The 19,928-nt window shown below is 35.0% G+C and overlaps 3 protein-coding genes across 3 annotated transcripts; 2 read left to right on the top strand and 1 right to left on the bottom strand.

Annotated features, from left to right (window-relative positions):
• Nucleotides 1–247: 247 nt before the first annotated feature.
• On the bottom strand, nucleotides 248–4,906 carry LOC21397520 (protein ROOT HAIR SPECIFIC 17). Its single transcript, XM_010105035.2, has 10 exons — nucleotides 4,522–4,906; nucleotides 4,305–4,370; nucleotides 4,084–4,174; nucleotides 3,692–3,768; nucleotides 3,239–3,327; nucleotides 2,947–3,130; nucleotides 2,233–2,414; nucleotides 1,821–1,923; nucleotides 1,394–1,725; nucleotides 248–1,097 (listed from the first exon to the last, which is right to left on the bottom strand). Exons 1-10 carry the CDS (start codon nucleotides 4,732–4,734, stop codon nucleotides 629–631), a joined length of 1,806 nt encoding a protein of 601 aa, XP_010103337.1. The 5' UTR covers nucleotides 4,735–4,906; the 3' UTR covers nucleotides 248–628.
• Nucleotides 4,907–9,399: 4,493 nt separating this feature from the next.
• LOC21397521 (glycerol-3-phosphate acyltransferase 9) lies at nucleotides 9,400–13,020 on the top strand. Its single transcript, XM_010105036.2, has 13 exons — nucleotides 9,400–9,826; nucleotides 9,928–9,985; nucleotides 10,129–10,247; nucleotides 10,519–10,618; nucleotides 10,703–10,798; nucleotides 10,909–11,005; nucleotides 11,507–11,594; nucleotides 11,740–11,833; nucleotides 11,976–12,061; nucleotides 12,238–12,357; nucleotides 12,496–12,594; nucleotides 12,706–12,755; nucleotides 12,872–13,020. The coding sequence occupies exons 1-12, from the start codon at nucleotides 9,513–9,515 to the stop codon at nucleotides 12,752–12,754; spliced, it is 1,320 nt and encodes a 439-aa protein (XP_010103338.2). The 5' UTR covers nucleotides 9,400–9,512; the 3' UTR covers nucleotide 12,755; nucleotides 12,872–13,020.
• Nucleotides 13,021–14,078: 1,058 nt separating this feature from the next.
• Nucleotides 14,079–18,547, top strand: LOC21397523 (lysM domain-containing GPI-anchored protein 2). Its single transcript, XM_010105038.2, has 4 exons — nucleotides 14,079–14,996; nucleotides 17,238–17,358; nucleotides 17,672–17,868; nucleotides 18,253–18,547. Exons 1-4 carry the CDS (start codon nucleotides 14,333–14,335, stop codon nucleotides 18,357–18,359), a joined length of 1,089 nt encoding a protein of 362 aa, XP_010103340.1. The 5' UTR covers nucleotides 14,079–14,332; the 3' UTR covers nucleotides 18,360–18,547.
• Nucleotides 18,548–19,928: the final 1,381 nt, after the last annotated feature.

Raw genomic sequence — 19,928 nt, forward strand, 5'->3', positions numbered from 1 at the left:
TGTCAAAATGTGGAAAAAAGGACATTCCAATTGCAAGGACTCCAAAATTATAAGGCTTTTTTTTTTTCTTTTGATAATTGGACTTTCATTAAACAAACAAAGATACAAGAGCAATAGCAGCTGATTAAGGGCCAAAACTGGAAAAAAAAAAAGAAGAAACATTATAAGGCTTTTACTTCTGGTATTCGCATTCTAACAAAAGAAACAAGGAAAAAAAAAAAAAGAAAAAGAAAAAAGAGAGAGAGAGAGAGAGAGAGAGAGAGAGAGAGTGAAGCCTTCTAACAAGTAACACCCTCAATTTACACTTCGCTTCTATATCATAAGCATACCTGCCTCACGGAAAGAATTATCCATGAAAAAAAAAAAAAAGAAGCAAAAGCTAACGATCTCTCCCACGATAGTTTGTGATGTACAAGCTTCAAAATCTAGAACCCCCTTCTTTGGAGACCTCTATTCATCTAAACTGCTCCTCTATTCTATATACAAAAACTAATTTGTTGTCACTGCCACTTGAGTAAAAGGAAAAGAAAAGTCTCGTTCAAAGAAGCAATCTCTCAAATGTGGCAACAAAATGAGCCAAAGAATCTTTTAAAGAATATGGTTAGAGAGCAATTATTATTGCCCTCATTCAGTCTGAGAATAACTCTTCCAGTTCCGATTGATCGGCTTTAAGTATAACGTTTGGTTCTACAGAATCCTTTCTGTTAGGCGGTCCTTTTTCCTCTGATGCACTTCCATTATCTAGATAATCTGTCTCGGACACATTTTGCTCATCCTCAGTCGCTTGCTCATCCGTCAAATAACCACTATCTTTATTTGTATTATCCTCGGTATCCGATTTTTGGCTGTCATGAATTTGAGTTTGCGGACTTCCTTCCTTAGCATTTGCATCGGAAGCGTCACATATGCAGGCTGCAGGGTTTTCATGAAACTCGCCCCTGCCTGGCTTTATCTCATTTGGCTCTCCCATGAATCCAATCTGGTGAGTTTGAACTTTGGAGGCAAATTCTTCCCATGTCATGTTATGTCGGTTCATGAACAATTTGTATAGCTTTTTAGCATTCGGGCGTATTGTCGGTTTGTGCCCAAAGTATCTCCTGCACAAAATTAAGACAATAAGACATGTAAAGTTGGCTTCCTACTTACCTAAATCATTTGCAACTAGCAAGAACAAGGAGCGTGTCCGAAGCTACTACCAATGAGAAGGTTTCATAGCAGAAAAGAAATATTGGTACCACCGATGTTTCCATAAATAGATCAAAAGTTTTCTGTAGTTTGATTCTTGTAAGAAGAGTCAGAGACTAAGATCAATGCCAAGATTTGTATTTTTCAATGTGCAACTAAATATGAAGTAAAATTTTCAAAAGTCTAAAAAGAACTTTGTGTTTGGTACCTTCGTCCAGCCAACATTCTAGCCATATTGCCATTATTGTTTGAGACGAAAACATCACTTTCATCGCAAACAATAAAATCCAGTGCAGCCATACGAGAAGAAAAGGACGTAAATGGTGCCAACTCCTCCTTACTTGCTATTGTCTCTTTAGTATGGAAGTTTGCGAAGAGTTTTTTGAGGGGTGCCAATGTCTCTTCACCTCCATATACCTCACCTGAGGCAACATATAAGTGAACATCGCTTCCAAAACCCAATGCTCTAAGCATAAGACCAACTTCCTCTGGAGTGAGAGGGCATCTGCCATTTCTTCGGACTTTGTCAGGATTGCTCGTCTGCATGGCATACGCCAAAGAAGAGATATCAGTTACATTGTATGTACGCTAAAATCAAACTTGAACGACATCTTAAGATACAAGTGAAGACTCACATGTAAACTTTTCCACCTCTTTCGAATTGCACCAAGTTCTACCCTTTCTTTCTCCCCACCACCAAAATCGCATCCAGAGAACGCAAGCATATCAGGTTCAAACCTACAAATGAAACAATGTCATTAAAAAATTTCCAGCTGTATTTTGAAAATTCTTTAAAATAAGAATTTCAGAAAGTTCCCTTATTGTCATCGGGTAACATAATTTCTGACTTTTATACTGTAAAGGCAATTGACAAGGACACGCCACCTTTTACTTTCTGTATATCACATAGCTATAGTCTAAACATATAACATGCACAAATTGTTTAAGTAGTAGTGTTTCAGTGACACAACTTACATCATCGGGCATAAAAGAACATAGGAGAGGGACAATTAATCAAAGAATGTTATCAAACAAATTGTACTTTACCTCAAATGGAGGGCAATGAAATGCTTGCTTTTTGTCCTCATCCTTTCAACTAACGTCTTGCCCATGTCAAGAATGGAATCAGTAAATTTCAGAGCGTGATAGTTTACTCTACATCTTAACTTCTGTAAATTTCTACTCAGCTTATTTGAAAGCCTGTAATCAAACTTAGAGAGCTGAACAACCTGTACGCAGAAAAGGAAAACCTAAGATTGTCAGTGCTAGAAATGGAAAAGATGCTTATACTTATATGCTTTTTTATTTTTATTATTGTCATAAATATTACCACCAACGATAATTTTCTTTCCATTTTCCTCCTTTTCAGAAACTGAAAGCAGGAAACTAAATAATTGTTCTTTCTCAAATATGAGATTGGACATCCAGAACAATCTCTAAAGTCTAAATCGTCCTTTTTTTCAGGGGTCTAAAGAGGCCTGAGAGTAGATCATGTTAGACTTGCTATCACATCAAATGAAATACTCAAAACTACCAGTCCTACAACGCGGCATATCAATGCACACTTATCCACTATAATACACTTAAAGTGGCATTGAATTCAGATGAAGGATGTAGACACAAATATACAGAAGGTTCACTCAATTTTGATAACAGAATTGTGGCATCTTATGAGAAGTTAAAACTGAAATGTCATTTTTTTTCTTAGCCTCCTTTTTCCCTCCAAAATAAGCAAATTTTAATGAGGAATTGAATACTTACATGTCTTCTGTTCAAAACAGGTAAAACCCGATTCATATAGCATTTTGGAGTGCACTTTCTTGGAACACGCATGCTATATGGAGCTATGGCTTTTGCTCCTTTCATTGGAAGCTCTTTAATTATCCGAACATCCTTTGCGAGAAATGAAATAAACTGGTCCACATCAAATATTTCAGCAAAGTCACTGCACCAAACACAACCTCAAGTTCAGCAAAAGAATATTTCGTTGAACCTTAGCTGTCAAATATGCCAGTAATAAGGTAAACATGATATCCTACTACAGAGTACATACCTTGAATCCTGCCAAAAAGATTTTTGGTCCAAACGGGGAACAACAAGAGTAGCATTTAAGATATAAGCTGCAACTACTGCATCTGTTATCTGCAAACATGGTCAGTACATAATACGTCAAAAACTAACCAGAAACATATTTTTCAACTTGAAGATACTCATAGATTTCCAGTAAAAAATACGGCTTAAGATTTCAAGTAAATTTGGTTTCAAAGCAGAGGAAAATTTAAAAAAAGAACTGTTAGCATTCGTTTACCCAAAAATACCAATCCAATAAATTGGAGAGTAGAGTAACATATACAATTCTTCATATCTTAAATAACAGTAAACACATTAGGAAGGTAAACGACGACACTAAATCTTCATTTTTCCACCATAATTGTAATTAAATTAATCAAGTATTGCAGAACAAACTCCGAAGTTGGACAGAAATTGGTCTGTCTTAAGTGCCTACCCCTGTTCTTTGTTGATTCAAGCCTCCGCTAGTAGCAATCAACAGGTATCGATTCGGCCGTGTTTTCGCATCAGCCGCTGCCAAATATTCAAAAAAGCTCACATAAATTTCAAAATCATAATGTTCTACACATCCTCCCAAAACAAACAGAATCTAGTTTAAATTCCTTCCTTTCAAGAAATGAAAAGGAGGAGCAGAGTACGAAAAAGAGTCGGAACATCAATGGAATAGAAAGACATTAACAAAAGTTGGAGCTCCAATCATTATAGCATATGATAAACAAAAGCATAAATCAAAGATAATTCTCGTAGTTCTAGCGTTCAATTCCGAAAGAACAAAGTGCTCTCGCTATGTAATTGTAAAAACAATGAACCAATCTGTGTGATACTTACTGACGAAGTTACGAGAAGCATTACTACAACCAAAGTAGAATTCCGATTTTGTCGTTGTCCACAAATCTCGCCCCAAACTCTCTCCACTAGCCTAAATATTAAGCCATCCAAGCATCAGAATTACAAATTCAATTCACGAAACCTGCACAAGACTGACTTCGCCAGAATCAACCAAGACGCAAAATCACGCATAAGAAAACAACAAACAAATATCTCCGTACCGGAACAGGAAACGCCGTCTCCCGAACCAAATCCGATTGCCGTCGCTCCTCAACTCCACCGGTCGTCTGAACTCAAAAACAAGAAAAACAGATTAAACCTTTAGAATCGCGAACTTATATACTGATATATACATATACATACATATATATATAAATATATCTATACAGAGAGAGAGAGAGAGAGAGAGAGAGAGAGAGAGGCCGGCATGTGCGATACCGATAGGTGGTGGCGGTCATGATCGAGAGTGTTGAGAGCGGGAGAGGGAGCGAGGAGAGAGAAGGCGACGAGGAGGAGGAGGAGGCAAGCGGAGAAAGCGGAGACGAGCTGAAAGACAAGACGGTGGAGGTGGCGGTGGCGGCGGACGATGGCGGCGCTGAGGATGATCCCGGCGACGGCGTTGTTGTTGTTGTTGTCTTTCCTCTTCTTCATTTTCTGAGATTGCCGATCAATGAAAATGAAACGTTTTTAATAAATGGAGTTCGCATTTAAAACGCAGAGTCGTTGGGCCGCTTTCGACAGTGATTCCTTCCTTCTTCTAGGCTATTGTAGCAGCGAAGAAGAAGAAGAAGAAGAAGAAGAAGGAACAAGAGGTCGCTACGCTGCTGCGAAGCAACGGCCATGTAAAATACCTTCCCCGCAAACGCAACAAATAAACCTTTTTTTTTTAAATTATTTTTGAGAAAAAAAATGTAAAAAGAAAAGAGGCCTGCCTCGTTCCAATCGCGCGCGTAATTCTGATTGGATTTTTCTTCCGTGTGTTCCGCTTGGACTTGTAAGGCCTAACGAATCATCCTTATCCATGATCAGACGGACACAAATTTATGATCACCATTTGGCATTTTAAAGCGGAAGAACAGTTGTACAGTTTGGAAAAAATGCTCCATTTGACACTTTTGTCTTAATATAATTTAGACGTAATCAAAGGGTTCATAATTATAATCCAAAGATTTCTACAGTAAGCTTTGAAAAAAAAATTGGTTTTTCAACATGTATCAGAGATTTTATTGTTGATTTTTTGTCGTATTTAAATTTTTATTTTGATTTAATTTTGACTTAATATAATGATCAGAAACGTATACAATTTCTTATTGTAAAAAAGCTTTATATTTTATTGATATTGTGTTATTCATATTTTAATAAAGTTTTCTTTTGTAGTGACTTGGATATCTTTTAAATATGTAGACTTGGATCTTCAAATCCTCGTATTTATATTGTGTGCTTGGTTAGGACCTTCCCAAGTGAATTCACATAAAAAAATTTAACTAAATTAAGATAGGATTGAGAAACACGGTAGTAGTGTGTCAGCAGCCATATATGATATTTTCCTTGCTAGTTGCTAATTCGTTCATTTTGGGCAAGATCTTTGTTGTGCTCTCTAGTCACGTGTCTATCACGTGCTGTAAGGTCTATTTTCTTACAAGAAAATGATATTCCCACTCTCGAAGGAAGCACGTGCTTGAACCAATCCATATAGATTGAGAGGCCGGCCATTCATGCCCACTTGAGGAGCGTGGGGTGAGCGCGTTACACTAATACATTGATTGTCGTTACGAGCTTGTTAATAACGCTTTTCGATGTAATTTAAGTGCGTGCTTTTTGTCTCACCTCGTTCTTGACGTTTCAAAATCCTTTTTTTATTATTATTATTTTTTTCCTCATCCGAACCAAAAAAAAAAAAAAAAAGGGTGTTTTCGCTTTGCCTATAGTGTAACCCGAATCAATATCCTTAATCGTAATTATCTGACCTATTATCAGCAAAAGAAGATAATCAGATTTCCTAAAAAGAAAAAGATAATTAAGATATATATTAGTGCTAAATAAGGTTAATTATTTGACCAAACTAACTCAGAAAACTACTTTCCATCTATATGGATTTGGAAGAGTTTTTGGTTTGTAAGAAGACCAAGCTGTTACGTGTGAACCATCTGATTCTCGTCTAACACTAACAATCACGTGGTCAGATTGTTTACAACAGATAATTTCTCTTATATATTTGTTTTTAATTTTTAGAGTTTTAGTTTAATAGGATAGTATTTAAGATGACGCGTGACGTAACAACTAAACTGAGAATGTGACAGATAATTTCTACATAATTGGTTATAAATTTTGTCCAATGAATGGTAATTAGTTACGTTACTGGTGTACAAGACTAACTAATAATTAAGATAGGCTTTAGCTGAACGATTGATAAATAATTGTGTTTTCACCTAATACGCTGCTGAAAAATACAGGGTGGTTGAACAAATTTGTATAAAAGGAAAGTGTGCCAAATGAGGGAAATAGTGATTAACATATGTCATGTAAACTGAAAACAATATAAGATTGATTAAGAATTATTTTTTTAGGGGACGTTTGGAAAGAAAATTCGTGCCATAATTCGAATCATGATTTATGATTCGTTATAATATATTTTCTCATAAAAATACACGTAAAATGAGAATAATCTTAAATTATAAATTTAAATTCATGAACCAAACGTCCCCTTTAATGCTTAAAGGATTGAATTGAAAATGTCAGACTATTGAGGCTAACAAAGCTGACACGGTCATAATTATAAAATCTTTGTATAGATCTTAGGTTTAGCAGTATGACGAAATTTCCATTCTAAGCAAAAAAAAAAAAAAAAAATCAAAATATAGTCAGATCAATCGTTTTTTTTATTGCACTGTATAATATATTTTTTGAGTGTCGGATGATGTTCAAGAAATATATATTGTTGAAATTTTTGTTATTGACTCAATATATTTTAGTTATTTATATTAATTTGATCATTATTTAATCCTTCATAAATCAAGCGGACGTAGGACTATAAAATTATAGACCGTTTTTGTGGCACAAATAAAGTTTATGCAAGTGCTTGCGAGACAAGCAAATACAAAGAAAATGAACTTTTTGGTCCTTTTTGTTCAGCTCCTCCGTGGAGGGCTAGCTCCAATCCTTGCCACCTGATTTATGCATTTCTCTCGTCCTTAAAGGCACGCAATGGAGGGGAATTGGGATTGACGTGCCATTTCAATGAACATGTGTATTGTTTTTATTATGATCCGTTTAGTTTGTTGATTCGAGTTAAGATGTAAATTATATGAGAACTTTTTATTATAATAAAAAAATTAAATGTGAGTATTTTTAAAAAATTTTTACTGTAACAAAATTCGAATCGGTGAAATAAGCAAAACCTTAGTTTTATTGTCTATAATGATTGACAAGTTCCTTGCATTTAAGTGATCAACATAAACATATTCGATTTGGTATTATGACGGATAATAGTGGCAATAAGACGTGGACAAATGGGGTTAGGGGATATTCTTATATTTTTGAGCAAGCAATTTGGTTCTACTTTGAGACTTTTTTGAACCAATTTTCTCCTTTGGAAGTAGTCAAACCTAAATTTACAGTCATGATTCAAGATAGGCCAAAAGCTCTAATGTACCTAGCTTTACTTATATATAAAAAAAGAATAATAATAACAATAAGTTTTACACACACTTGACACTACTAGTCTTGAAATAGGCATAAGAAAATGGTAGTGGACATACTGGCTGTGTTTGGAATTGATTCCGTTTTTATTTTTTACGTTTTTTGAGAAAAAAATAAAAATATTTTTAAAACGGCATTTGGCACAATAAAGATAAAAAAAGGAAATTAAAATGATTTTTTAGTTTAATGTAAAATGAGAGAAAAATAAAAAAAGACTAAGTCGTTTTTCATTTTCTCATCTCTCGAGCAGAGATAGAGAGACATTAACGAGTTTTTTTTATACTGAAAATAATATCTTGATAAAACTACAAAACGTATTTTTAAAAATAATTTATATCTGAAATTAAAAACGTTTTCATTTTCATTTTCATATAAAAAATAAAATTATTTTAGAACGAGTTTCAAATGGACCATTATCTCTTATATAGACACTTTCAGGTCAAACTATCTCTCTCTTTTGCTTGGCTCGGAAATTATACTCTCTTTTTGTTTAAGCAGAATTCTTAATTCTGCTAAGCAAGCTTAGCATAAAGGTACTCCGTATTGTGCATGTTGTTGTCTGATATGCTTGTTTTGTTTGCCAAAAGGTATTCCTAGCAGAATTCCAAATAAAATAATAATCAAGTTGAGCCTACCAGAATCTGTTACTGCTAGCACGTGAAATTTCAACTCTTTATGCTTCCTGTCTTCGGCACCGTACAGAAAGGTACAGGAACAACAGAAACGAGGAGAAGCGGCCAAGATTTGGAATAGGGCCTACGAGTGCACTCGGCCCATTTTGAAACAAAAACACGAAGCCCATTAAGCTGGACATCTTGCCAATAAGCCCAAATTTTATGGGCCATGTTATCTTATTGGGCTTTTTAAAAGGGCTGTGATTGCCATTCTCTTCCGGGGCAATCATTTCTCAAGGGGAAACAAACAGTAAACTAATAAAAGCCGAAAAAAGAAGAGAAAAAGGCGATAACTTTGAAGGAGGTGGAATTGCTTGACAAAGTATACTTGGAGAAAGAAAGTTAACCAACCAATTGGAGAAAAGACGACCATATGAGTCTATATCAACGGCCACCAATTTAAGAAAAGACGTACATATGAGTGTCTATTGCTTGTTCTCAAACTGAGATACCATAATTCTCCCCCGAAAAAAAAAAAACCGAGATACCATAATTGCACTAGTGAATACCACTTCTTGGATAAAATAATATGGTAGTTTGACTATATGCGGCCACTTTCATGGTATTGCTCACGGAAAAGGCCAATAAACAAGTTTTTAAGTAAACATTTCTTTTGGAAGTTAACTATTTGTACACATATATTTCAAAGGAATTATCCATATCACTAAAATGAAGGAATCTTCAAAAGTGGCCAAATCTAAGTTCATGGATTTTATTTTACATGCTTTTTTTTAGGGATATTTTACACGGTTCATTTTTTTTCTCCTTATTTTACACGGTTCATATGGTAGAGCATTAGTTTTTTTATTTTTTTTATTTTTTTTTATTTTTATTTTTTAAAGAATATGGTAGGACATTACTAAGATTGACATTATCCTAAAACAAATAATTCAATTTTCTGTTGGCCAAAGGTGATCCAATAATGTAATTTGTGCAAAGCGACGCCCAAAAATAAAAAGGCAAAGTAATATTTGTGGAAATTAAATCTAGAGAGTAGAAGAAATATTCATTTATTTTTTTCTAAAAAAAAAAAGAAAAAAGAAAATAAAATTTTCAATGCCTTGGAGAGAAACTAGAAAACAGATGGGAGGATGGCCAAGTTGCTTTGGGTTGCGTGGAGAAGAGACTGAGCAGGTGTGGCGCAAACGCGGCCGCGACAGCGACACAAAGCCTCCAAAGAAGCCATCGAAATCTCGTCGTAAGCGAATTCAATTCGCAGAGAACGAAGAAGACGACGAAGCTCTGAAGATGAGTACGACTGGGACGCTCAAACCCTCGAGCTCTGAATTGGACCTGGATCGCCCTAACATCGAGGATTATCTCCCTTCGGGATCTTCAATCCAACAAGAACCTGACGGGAAGCTTCGCCTGTAATTTCTCTCCCTATTTTCTTGCATGTTCTTTTTGTTTGTTTCCCGAGAAAATGTTTGGTTTGGTTTTACTCCGATTGGACTGGATTCTGTTTTGGCAGTCGCGATTTGCTCGATATTTCACCGACCTTGACCGAGGCCGCTGGCGCCATTGTCGATGTGAGTCGTCTCTCGTCTATAATCGATTTTTTGTTGATAAATCGCAGTGAATTTAAGGCGTGGGTTTGGAGGATGAATTTTTTCTTTTTCTCATCCGAAATTGAGTGATTGAAATATCTGCATGGCGGATTTTGAATGAACAGGACTCGTTCACGCGATGCTTCAAGTCGAATTCTCCGGAGCCTTGGAACTGGAATATCTATCTCTTTCCTTTGTGGTGTTTCGGAGTTGTGTTTCGCTATTTCATTTTGTTTCCTTTGAGGTCAGAACTTCTAATCGTATTTTTACGACAAATTTTGAAGATTTTATGCTTTGATGCTCTCATGCAATGATTTCTCTATGTTGTTTGTGTATCTAGATTTGAAGTCTTACCATTCTGATTACACTTGCAGAGTTCTCCATGCTTATGAACTTTTAATTTTGTGTTCCTATTTAGAAATTAATGCCATGTTATGCATATCTATAACTGCATTTGCTTATGGATTTTGTTTTGCTTTTATCTGCTACTTCATGCTTGTGAAATGACCGTGCAGGGTTATAGTCTTGACATTAGGATGGATAATTTTCCTGTCTTCATACATTCCCGTGCACTTTCTGTTGAAAGGGCATGAAAAGTTAAGGAGAAAGTTAGAGGTGCGAGTTTGAATTTTATGAAACTTTTCTTTCTGATTTGTCCAATAAGGTTTAGCTTTTCTCATTGTGGCTATTTCTCGACAGAGGCTTTTGGTGGAGTTAATTTGCAGCTTTTTTGTTGCATCTTGGACTGGGGTGGTCAAATATCATGGGCCGCGGCCTAGCATGCGGCCTAATCAGGTATTTCGGGCTATAATGTTCTTTCAGGCATATATTTCTTTATCCATATATTTGATAATGTTTTCTGCAGAATGTTTCATCTTGACCTTCCCTTTCATACTTTTGGGCAGGTTTTTGTGGCCAATCATACATCCATGATTGATTTCATCATCTTAGAACAGATGACTGCATTTTCAGTTATCATGCAAAAGCATGCTGGATGGGTTGGTAAGTCTTATTGTTAAATACAAATTTAATAGAGTTAGAGTATGCTTATTTGATTCTGCGTAAATTCTTGATTCTAGTATTCAGGAAGTTTTTCTTGAATAATATGGGACTCCTGTGTTGTACAGACTTTTGTGTTGATATGTACGTTTAACTTGGGATGGGAAAAGTCTTAAACAAATCAAAGTGATGATCGTTTCTTTATGATTAGGAAACGTTTTGACAGAGTTTCTTTCTTTTTTTACCTTTTTTTTTTTTTTTTGCTGGAAATGTTGACAGGGTTTAAACCACTATGCTTGCTTGTTTGTTCATTTGTGGAATTGAAGAGTCTTTTTGACTGGGTTTTGAGTCTTTTTGTTTATTTACGTACATAATAGAATTTGATAAAGAATTTCTGTTTTGTTTTTTCTCATTTTAACAGAAATAATAAGCGTCACATTTTCATTTTGCTGGTGTTAACTTGATGCATTAATCTAATCCTCTCTGTGTACTCTTCTTGTAAAGGACTATTGCAAAGCACTATTCTGGAGAGTGTTGGCTGTATTTGGTTCAATCGCACAGAGTCTAAGGATCGAGAAATTGTGGCAAGGAAGTAAGTAAAAGTATAAAGTGCTTATAGCCTTATATATACTTTCATATCAACACTTTGCATATTGAAGTAAGTATACTGTAAAGCGTCTAATATATGCTTTTGTTGCAATACTGTCCTTGTTGTAATATAACTTGTACTTTTTCAGATTAAGGGAACACGTGCAGGGGGCTGATAATCCCCTTCTTATATTCCCTGAAGGAACTTGTGTAAATAACCACTACACTGTTATGTTCAAAAAGGTAAATGTATCTTGTTTGTAATGTCAAAATTTTGATTAGTTTAGCAGTGAATGTTGACCTTGCGGTGAAAATGTCAGAACTCTATATTCATGGGTACTTGGTAGTTTCAATTTCTCTGACTTAATTTGTCGATGCTGTTTAGGGTGCATTTGAGCTCGGATGTTCAGTTTGCCCAATTGCGATCAAGTACAACAAGATCTTCGTTGATGCTTTTTGGAATAGCAGAAAGTAAGGAGCTGATTATGGCATGTTGATCTTGATGTGTCTACTAATGGTTATGCATTTTGTGAAAATGATGATTTCTTTTTAAACCAATCCTTTTATGTCTAATGCATTTACTGCTTAGCGAGGATACACACACCTATGTATGAAAAAGGCTTTTATGTAGCATTCCTTTGTTGCAGGCAGTCCTTCACAAAGCATCTACTGCAGCTTATGACATCATGGGCCGTAGTTTGTGATGTGTGGTATTTGGAGCCTCAAAATCTGAAGCCAGGGGAGACCCCCATAGAATTTGCAGAGAGGTAAACAACATTTTCTGAAATTTACAAGAAAGCTTGTACATAGAACATCAAAGAAAAGGCATCCATGATCCATCAGTTTTTGAACAATCTTCAAGGTATGGGATTTGTTTTTACCTTTGTTCCATGATTTTTATGCAGGGTAAGGGACATAATTTCTGCTCGGGCAGGTCTTAAGAAGGTTCCTTGGGACGGATATTTGAAGCACTCTCGTCCCAGTCCAAAGCACAGAGAGAGGAAGTAAATAACATTTATTTTTCTCTGATATAATACGTCAAAACCAACAGTTCACTACATTCTATTAGTCACAATTTGCGTTATGTCTCTCACTCCTCATTTTTGTGTCTGCAGGCAACAAAGCTTTGCGGATTCGGTGCTAAGGCGCCTGGAGGAGAAGTGATGTGAATATTATGTTGGCATGTTGTGTTTGTGTGTTGTTTGATGATATCTACTAAAATAAACTAGGTGTTTCTCTTAATTTTCGCTTCATTCTATTAAATTTTTTTTTTTCTTTCAGTTTACTCTTTTCGGGTCTGGGCATGAAGTCTGAAGGGAAGTATACTTAAATGGTTGATAGAGTAATCGAGTACAATAAAACTAATGACAACATTTTTTTTTTTTTTTTTAAAAGAGTGAATAAACCTTTGTCTTACAGACCTTTTCGGTTGAATGGAATGATAACAGTAGCATTAGTTTCTAATTGAAAGTGATGATGCAGACCTGTATCGCGTGACAATATGCTCTTTCATTTCTTAATTAGCACTTGTGAACTGTGATTGCGACACGACAGAAGGAAAAACAATTGAAAGATAATAATGGTGATCATGTGAATGTTTTGTAGTAAGTAGTTGGTTTTAATGAAACGTATATAAGATAAGCTAGTCAAGTCTTCTTCCATGTTTGGCGCGTCATCTGATGTTCCAGGCAAAATACTTCATTGGTTGACTTCTAAATTCACACCGAGAGACGACTTATTCCCCCTAATAATTTCTGTAGGACACTAGTTTCTCTAATTTCTTTCCTTTTTTCCACTCCTAGTTTTTGGCTACTACCTCTTGGTGAAAACACCGGCCTAATCTCCTTAAATAGATGACGGCTAAGACGGGCCAAGCTTTAACTGCGCAATTTAGCACAATAGGCGCGCACAAACACAGGCAGGTCCCGTGGGGCAGCTTGTTGTTGCCTCGAATGGAAAAATGGATAAAGACATACTATGATACTATGAAGAAGAAAGAAGTACGGAATACCGACGCAAAACGCCACGTGAGGACTGACTCTTGAAAACGTGGACGTTTTTTGATTCGTTTTAAAATAATTTTATTTTTTATAAAAATAAAAATAAAAATATTTTAAATTTTAGATAAAAATTATTTTTAAAAATATATTTAATAAATTTATTAAGAGATTATTTTTAACATAAAAAAATTTATTAATATTTTTTTTCTTTTTATGCAAGAGAAGAGAAAATGAAAATAAACAATCGTTTTTATTTTTATTTTTTATTTTTAATTGTATTAAACGTTATTTTAAAATTATTTTTATTTTTTTTTAAAAAATATAAAAAATAAAAATAAAAATAATTCTAAACACGATAGTTTGTTTATTTTTTTGTTTTTGTTAATCGACTGAGAAAAGAATAAACAACGCCGTAGAAGACGCCAGTGAAACTTAAAGAGAACTGCTGCTTAGCCAAAAGTAATATAAAAATCAGAAAAACTGTTGTCTCCAAACTCCAAAGTGTTCCCATTTATAACTCTTGCCACGTCAAGTCAAAACTTTGTCCTTTCCCCCTCTCTCTCTCCATTAATGGTTAATCTTTCTTCCTTCATTCACTCTTCATCATCATCTTCTTGCTTTCACATGTTCACAAACCGCAAACAAAAACTCACAATTTAACAATTTTCCAGCTCACTCGACCGCGCCCCACCCAGCACTCCTTCAAAAACAACATCCTTAATCTCTCTCTCTCTCTAAAAAAATGGCTTCTTCTTCTTCATCAAAGGTGGTGCTTCTCCTCACCCTCTGCCTTATCTCCGCTGCCGCCGCCACACGGACGGAGGGCTCCTTCCAATGCAGCGCACGCGCCACGTGTCACGCGTTGGTAGATTACTCGCCGACGAACGACACTACCTACTCCGGCATCAAGACCCTCTTCGGCGTGAAGAAGCTCGACTCCCTCCTCGGCGCCAACAACCTCCCGACCTCGACCCCACCCAAAACCACCGTAGCCGCGAAGCAGAAGATTCGGGTCCCCTTCCCCTGCCTCTGCTCCAGCAACGGCACCTCCGGCGTCTCCAACAAGGTCCCCGTCTACACCGTCAAGAAAGGCGACGGCCTCGACAACATCGCGAGGCAGACTTTCTCGGGGCTCGTGACGTTTGAGGAAATCGCCGACCATAACAACATATCGAACCCGGATTTGATCGAGGAGGGTCAGAGGCTGTGGATTCCGCTGCCGTGTAGCTGCGACGAGGTGAACGGGACGAAGGTGGTGCATTACGGGCACTTGGTGGAGTCCGGGAGCAGCGTGGCGGGGATTGCCGAGAGGTTTGGTACGACGGAGGAGACGCTGTTGAAGCTCAACGGGATGGCTAACGCCAGTGCCCTTCAAGCCGATCAAGTGCTTGATGTTCCTCTAGAAGGTTCTCTTCTTTTCTTCATTTTTTCTTTTTCCCCTCTACATTTACTTTTTCTTTTTCTTTTAAGGTTGATTTCATTTTGATAAATAGAGAGGCAATTTTACCCTATGCTTAACAGGTTGAGTAATTTTTTAACCATCACATTAAATTATAAATATGTGACTGTCATGTTGGAATTTTTGTGACTCTCATGTTGGAATTTTTATAACCATCAGATTATTGTTGATTTGTATTTTTTGAGTTAGGCTGACTCAAATTTTAATTTGAGTTAAAGTGTATTTGAGTATGATTTGAGTTGAGATTTTAATTTGAGTTTATGTTTAGATGTCTACATTATAAGTTATGGTTTGAATTGAGAATCTATTTAAGTTTGTGTTTGCGTGAGTCAAAACTTAAATTTATATTTGGATAATATTTTAATAAAAACTCAATATTGATGAAAAATTTTAATAAGGTATATGTGTGTGATTTTATTCGTTTCTTCACTGTGAACGCATAGAAAAAAATCATCTCAATCGGAATTAAAATGAAAAAGTTAACGTTTTTAAGAATATAAAAAATACTGTTCATTAACTTGAGTTTGAGTTGAAAGGAGAACAAACTTAAGTTAAAACTAAAGTTTAAATTTAAATTTTAAAAAAGAACATGAACTTAAATAAAATTATAATTTGAGTTCAATTTTTTTTTTTTTTTTAAATTTGAGTGTAAATGAATAAGTCCTTTTATTTAAAAAAAAAAAATTATAAATTTAACCTTTAGAAATTTAATCTAAAGGTTAAAAAATGTCAACCCCTTTGCAAAAATCTGCTCTTTTTCATGATCAATAAGAACTATTATTTTTACAAGAGCCCAATCTGCTAGTCTCCATTTTAAAATTTACAGCGGTCGATATTAATATATTCCTATTTACAGATTAAACATTTGAAAGAAGTGATTAAAAGAATAATACAGTTTCTACTATACATTTTATCGACGAATAATACATGATTTAAAGAAGCGATGAATAATTTATTAGGGAGTCGTTAGTCATATCGCTATCATATATGTGCCTTATAGATGATAAATTAAAGGTGAACTGGGTGGATGATGCGTAGCCAATGGGATGATCTTCCTTTTTCTAATAATAATTTGAATTGACCAGAAAAATTACCATCTTTAGACTGAATTTGTAAATTAATATGTACTTACAATCCAAATCTTAATCATTAAACGAAGTTTAAAAATGACCATATACTTTGATTTTTTTTTTTTTTTTTTTTTTTTCAGATTTGATGAGATTGAAAATAGACTGGCTTCTTTCAAGTCTTTAACAGCTAAAAATTTGGTAGTAATAGTATATGCATGATGCATCCAATGTGAAATCTATTATTAACTTTCGGAAATCTCTAGAGTAGAGCATGTACTTCGTATGAAATTTTCCTTAAGCTTACTGGAAACAAAAAAAAAAAAAAAAAAAAAAAAAAAAAAGAGCCTAAGCATTGAAAAGGCAAAAAGTATGGATGACTTTTCTTTCCTACCTTTATTATTTTTCCATTTCGTTCATATAATAACAAATTTTCTTTGAATTTTCTTCATTGCCCGTCTTGTTTGATTCACTATTGCTTATTTATTCCACTTCCAACACTTACACATTTATGTCTATCCTTTAGTCGGTGGTGCACCCCACTTACAAAAAGTGTGTGCTGCTTTACAATTTGTTTGTAATACCATAACTTGCGAATGTTGTTTACTTGAACCATTTTCATAGCGGTCTTGTCTATTTTCTGATTCAATTGACGGTGAAAAAAATAGGCTAGTGTGGTATAATATACGGCCAAGTTTAGATTAATCCCAACAATGTTTTTCCTATTTATGGAAAAACTAAGAGTTTTTGCCAACTGGTTTAGGAAATATGCCTTGTGGAATTAGTTTTTGACTACCTGGGCATGCATTTGAAGACTTGGTACATGCTTTTGCTAAGCATTAGTTGTGTCATTAAATTTTATGGTCCATAATGTGTGGTCTTTTCTTCAATCACTCGATTTGGTTTGGTGTATCTGGACCCCCTTTGCTGAGTGGCAATCTGAAAGTGGCTACTTTAGTCAAATCTACCATATATAGGAAAATTATTGGATTAGGTAACTAGAATTGTTTGGTTAAATTATATTCATTTTATTAAGGATTCATTTTTAAGCATTAAGCTAAACCTTTTGTCATATTCAAATATAAACCTGTAATTGACTAGTATTCATAATTTGGCTGCAGCTTGCTCATCTTCAGTAAGGACTGACTCGTTGGATAGCCCTTTGCTTGTTCCCAATGGGACCTACGTATTGACTGCTTACCGATGCGTGAAGTGCAATTGTAATTCTGCAAACAACTGGGTGTAAGTCCTTTTTATACTGAATTTGTTAATAATCCATTTTACCAATTATTTCCACTCTTGTTTTTAGGATTTTTCTCGTGTATTTTATATTCCAATGTTGGGGAAATTTTGTTTTTGCTTGTGGGTTCCATCTAAAAGGTTGAAAGAGAAATGGACTTATGTTAATGGCTTTGACCAAATTCATTAATTATGTAAAATGTACAATATATATATATGAATAGAAATTTACAAGAAAAGGGAAGTTTACATTGATTGTACGTCCCATAATTCTCGTAATTAATTGAGGTTCACGTTCCTTATTACCAACTTCAAGATTGCAATGTGAGGCATCACAGCTCAACCCCACAAACTGGTCAACATGCCCTTCCACTCAATGCTCGGACTCGAGCAGTTTTTCCATTGTGAATACGACATCTTCCACTACCTGTGGTAGTGGCACAACTTGTGCCTATGCCGGTTTCAATAAAACAACCATCTTCACCACTCAAGTTCAACAACCAAATTGTCCAGGTGATTTCCTCTACATTAGTACTCTCTCTCATCTTTTTTAATCTAATTGATATGATTCATGATCTTAGAGTTTTATTATCATGAATATCGTGGATTCATGGCAGCGGACGTGTCTGAATTTTGCGACTTTCATAAAAAGTAATAGAAAAATGCTTAAGAGCACCACCACTAATAGAAAGTGGGTCCTACTTGTGTGTCCCATGCAGCAGAGACCCATCTTTTATTAGTGGGTGGTACTCGGCATTGCCTTTAGCATTGATCAAAGTAAAACGATTCTTTTATCTATGCTGATTTACCTTTGTCAAGTTCAACCTTTGTTTTATGATTTCTATGTATGTTTTTCAACCGGAACTAAATGATGTTTTCTCATTGTTGGCGAAACAGCTTCCAATAATACTAATGCTGCTTCAAAGATGGTTTTGCATGCTTGGAGTAGTAACTTCCTTTTCATCTCTATTCACTTGGTCCTCCTTTTGGTCTTTTTTCTCTGAGATGCTAGTTTTCTGCGCACGAGATCATCCGCTTTAGGATAATTAGTGTGTGTGGCAATCTTAGTAGACAATTGATTTGCATTGCAGCGTATATCTTGTGTATGAACATTTTTCATTTGATGTAAAACACAATAATACATTTTTGAGAAAAAAGAGGAACATGGTTTTGGGATTGATTATCCTTTGCATTTTGGATGGTGTTTGATTTTGGAATTTGGGATCTTGTGCTGCCTATGCTGATAAATGCACCACTTGTTTTATTTGCCAACTCGCCACGTCCTTCAAAGTTTCAACTCATAAATTTGCAGCAAATAGCAATGCCACAATTAAGACACATGGCCTACATAATCAGGGACGTATTCTCTCTCTTGGTGTGTTTATTTTATTGCACTTTGTGAGAATTGGTAAGGTATGGTTGTATTAAAAATCAAGTGAGTGGCTCCCTGCTGGGGCCAGCCACGAACGATTAAAACAAATAGGTTAGCGCGAACTCTATAAGCGAGGTGTGCCGATGAGTTTTTCTTAGATAAAAAATGAATAAATTAGCGAGTGAAGTGCTTAACGGGTGTTAAGCACGAACGAAAAAGAACAAGCAAAGGGAAAGGGAGGAACAATTGTGTGGTGAACACATTCAAGTGGCAAGAGTACACGAAGCTGAAAATAAATTAGAGAAATGAGCAATGTTGAGGGACACAACACCACACATTTAAATAGTATAGAAAGTGAGTTACGTAATATGACACGACACTTATAAACGAAGCTAAATATAAAAAAGCAATAGTATAAATAAGATTGTGATTTACTACTCCCTCTTTAAAGAGTTATTATAACATTATTGTCTAACGTTTTTTTTTTTTTTTTCTTTTTTTTTTGAGTCACTATATCTTTTGTTTTAAAGAAATGTACCCACCATATACCAAACCCTTTAAAAAAGAAAACTACTAATCTTCTTTTAACAGAATTTATACGTATCCAAATTTATTACGAACTCATAAATAAATACTAAAAAATTTTCAACTAATAATAAGAAAGGTTATACATTTTGGTTTTTGTTGTTTTTTTTCTTTTGTTTGTTGTTGTTGTTGGTTTTTTTTTTTTTTTTGATGGGATGAGAACTGGTTTGTTTATTTTTTGATGAACAACAACTTCGTTTAGAATGTGGGTTATGTTATGAATTGTAGCTGTCCACTTCAGTCAAAGTTATTATGTAAGTCAGTCAAAGTTACTGTTCATGTTAGAATCTTACTGTGCAAATAATAACCGTGAATAGTGCCAAAAATTTTCTTATAAATAGAGCTTTAAGGTTCTTCATTTTATATACCTTCACAAGATTAATGAAATTCTCATTCTCTCTCTAAAGTTTTTCTTGTTAGTTTTGCATTTTCTTAGTTTAGTTTTCATAACACGTTATCAACACAAACGTTTTATTCCTACTGTGATTGTCTACATTCATTAATTCAAAGAAAGGAGGCTCTGATCCAATTATAAGCATCTATCTTAAAGTCAAGAGAAAGCATGTCCTAGCCCTAATTCTACTACAAGTTTCTACCCTTATTAATTCAAGTGAAA

Source organism: Morus notabilis, unplaced genomic scaffold (assembly GCF_000414095.1).
Source record: "Morus notabilis unplaced genomic scaffold, ASM41409v2 Scaffold629, whole genome shotgun sequence".
Lineage (NCBI taxonomy): Eukaryota > Viridiplantae > Streptophyta > Magnoliopsida > Rosales > Moraceae > Morus > Morus notabilis.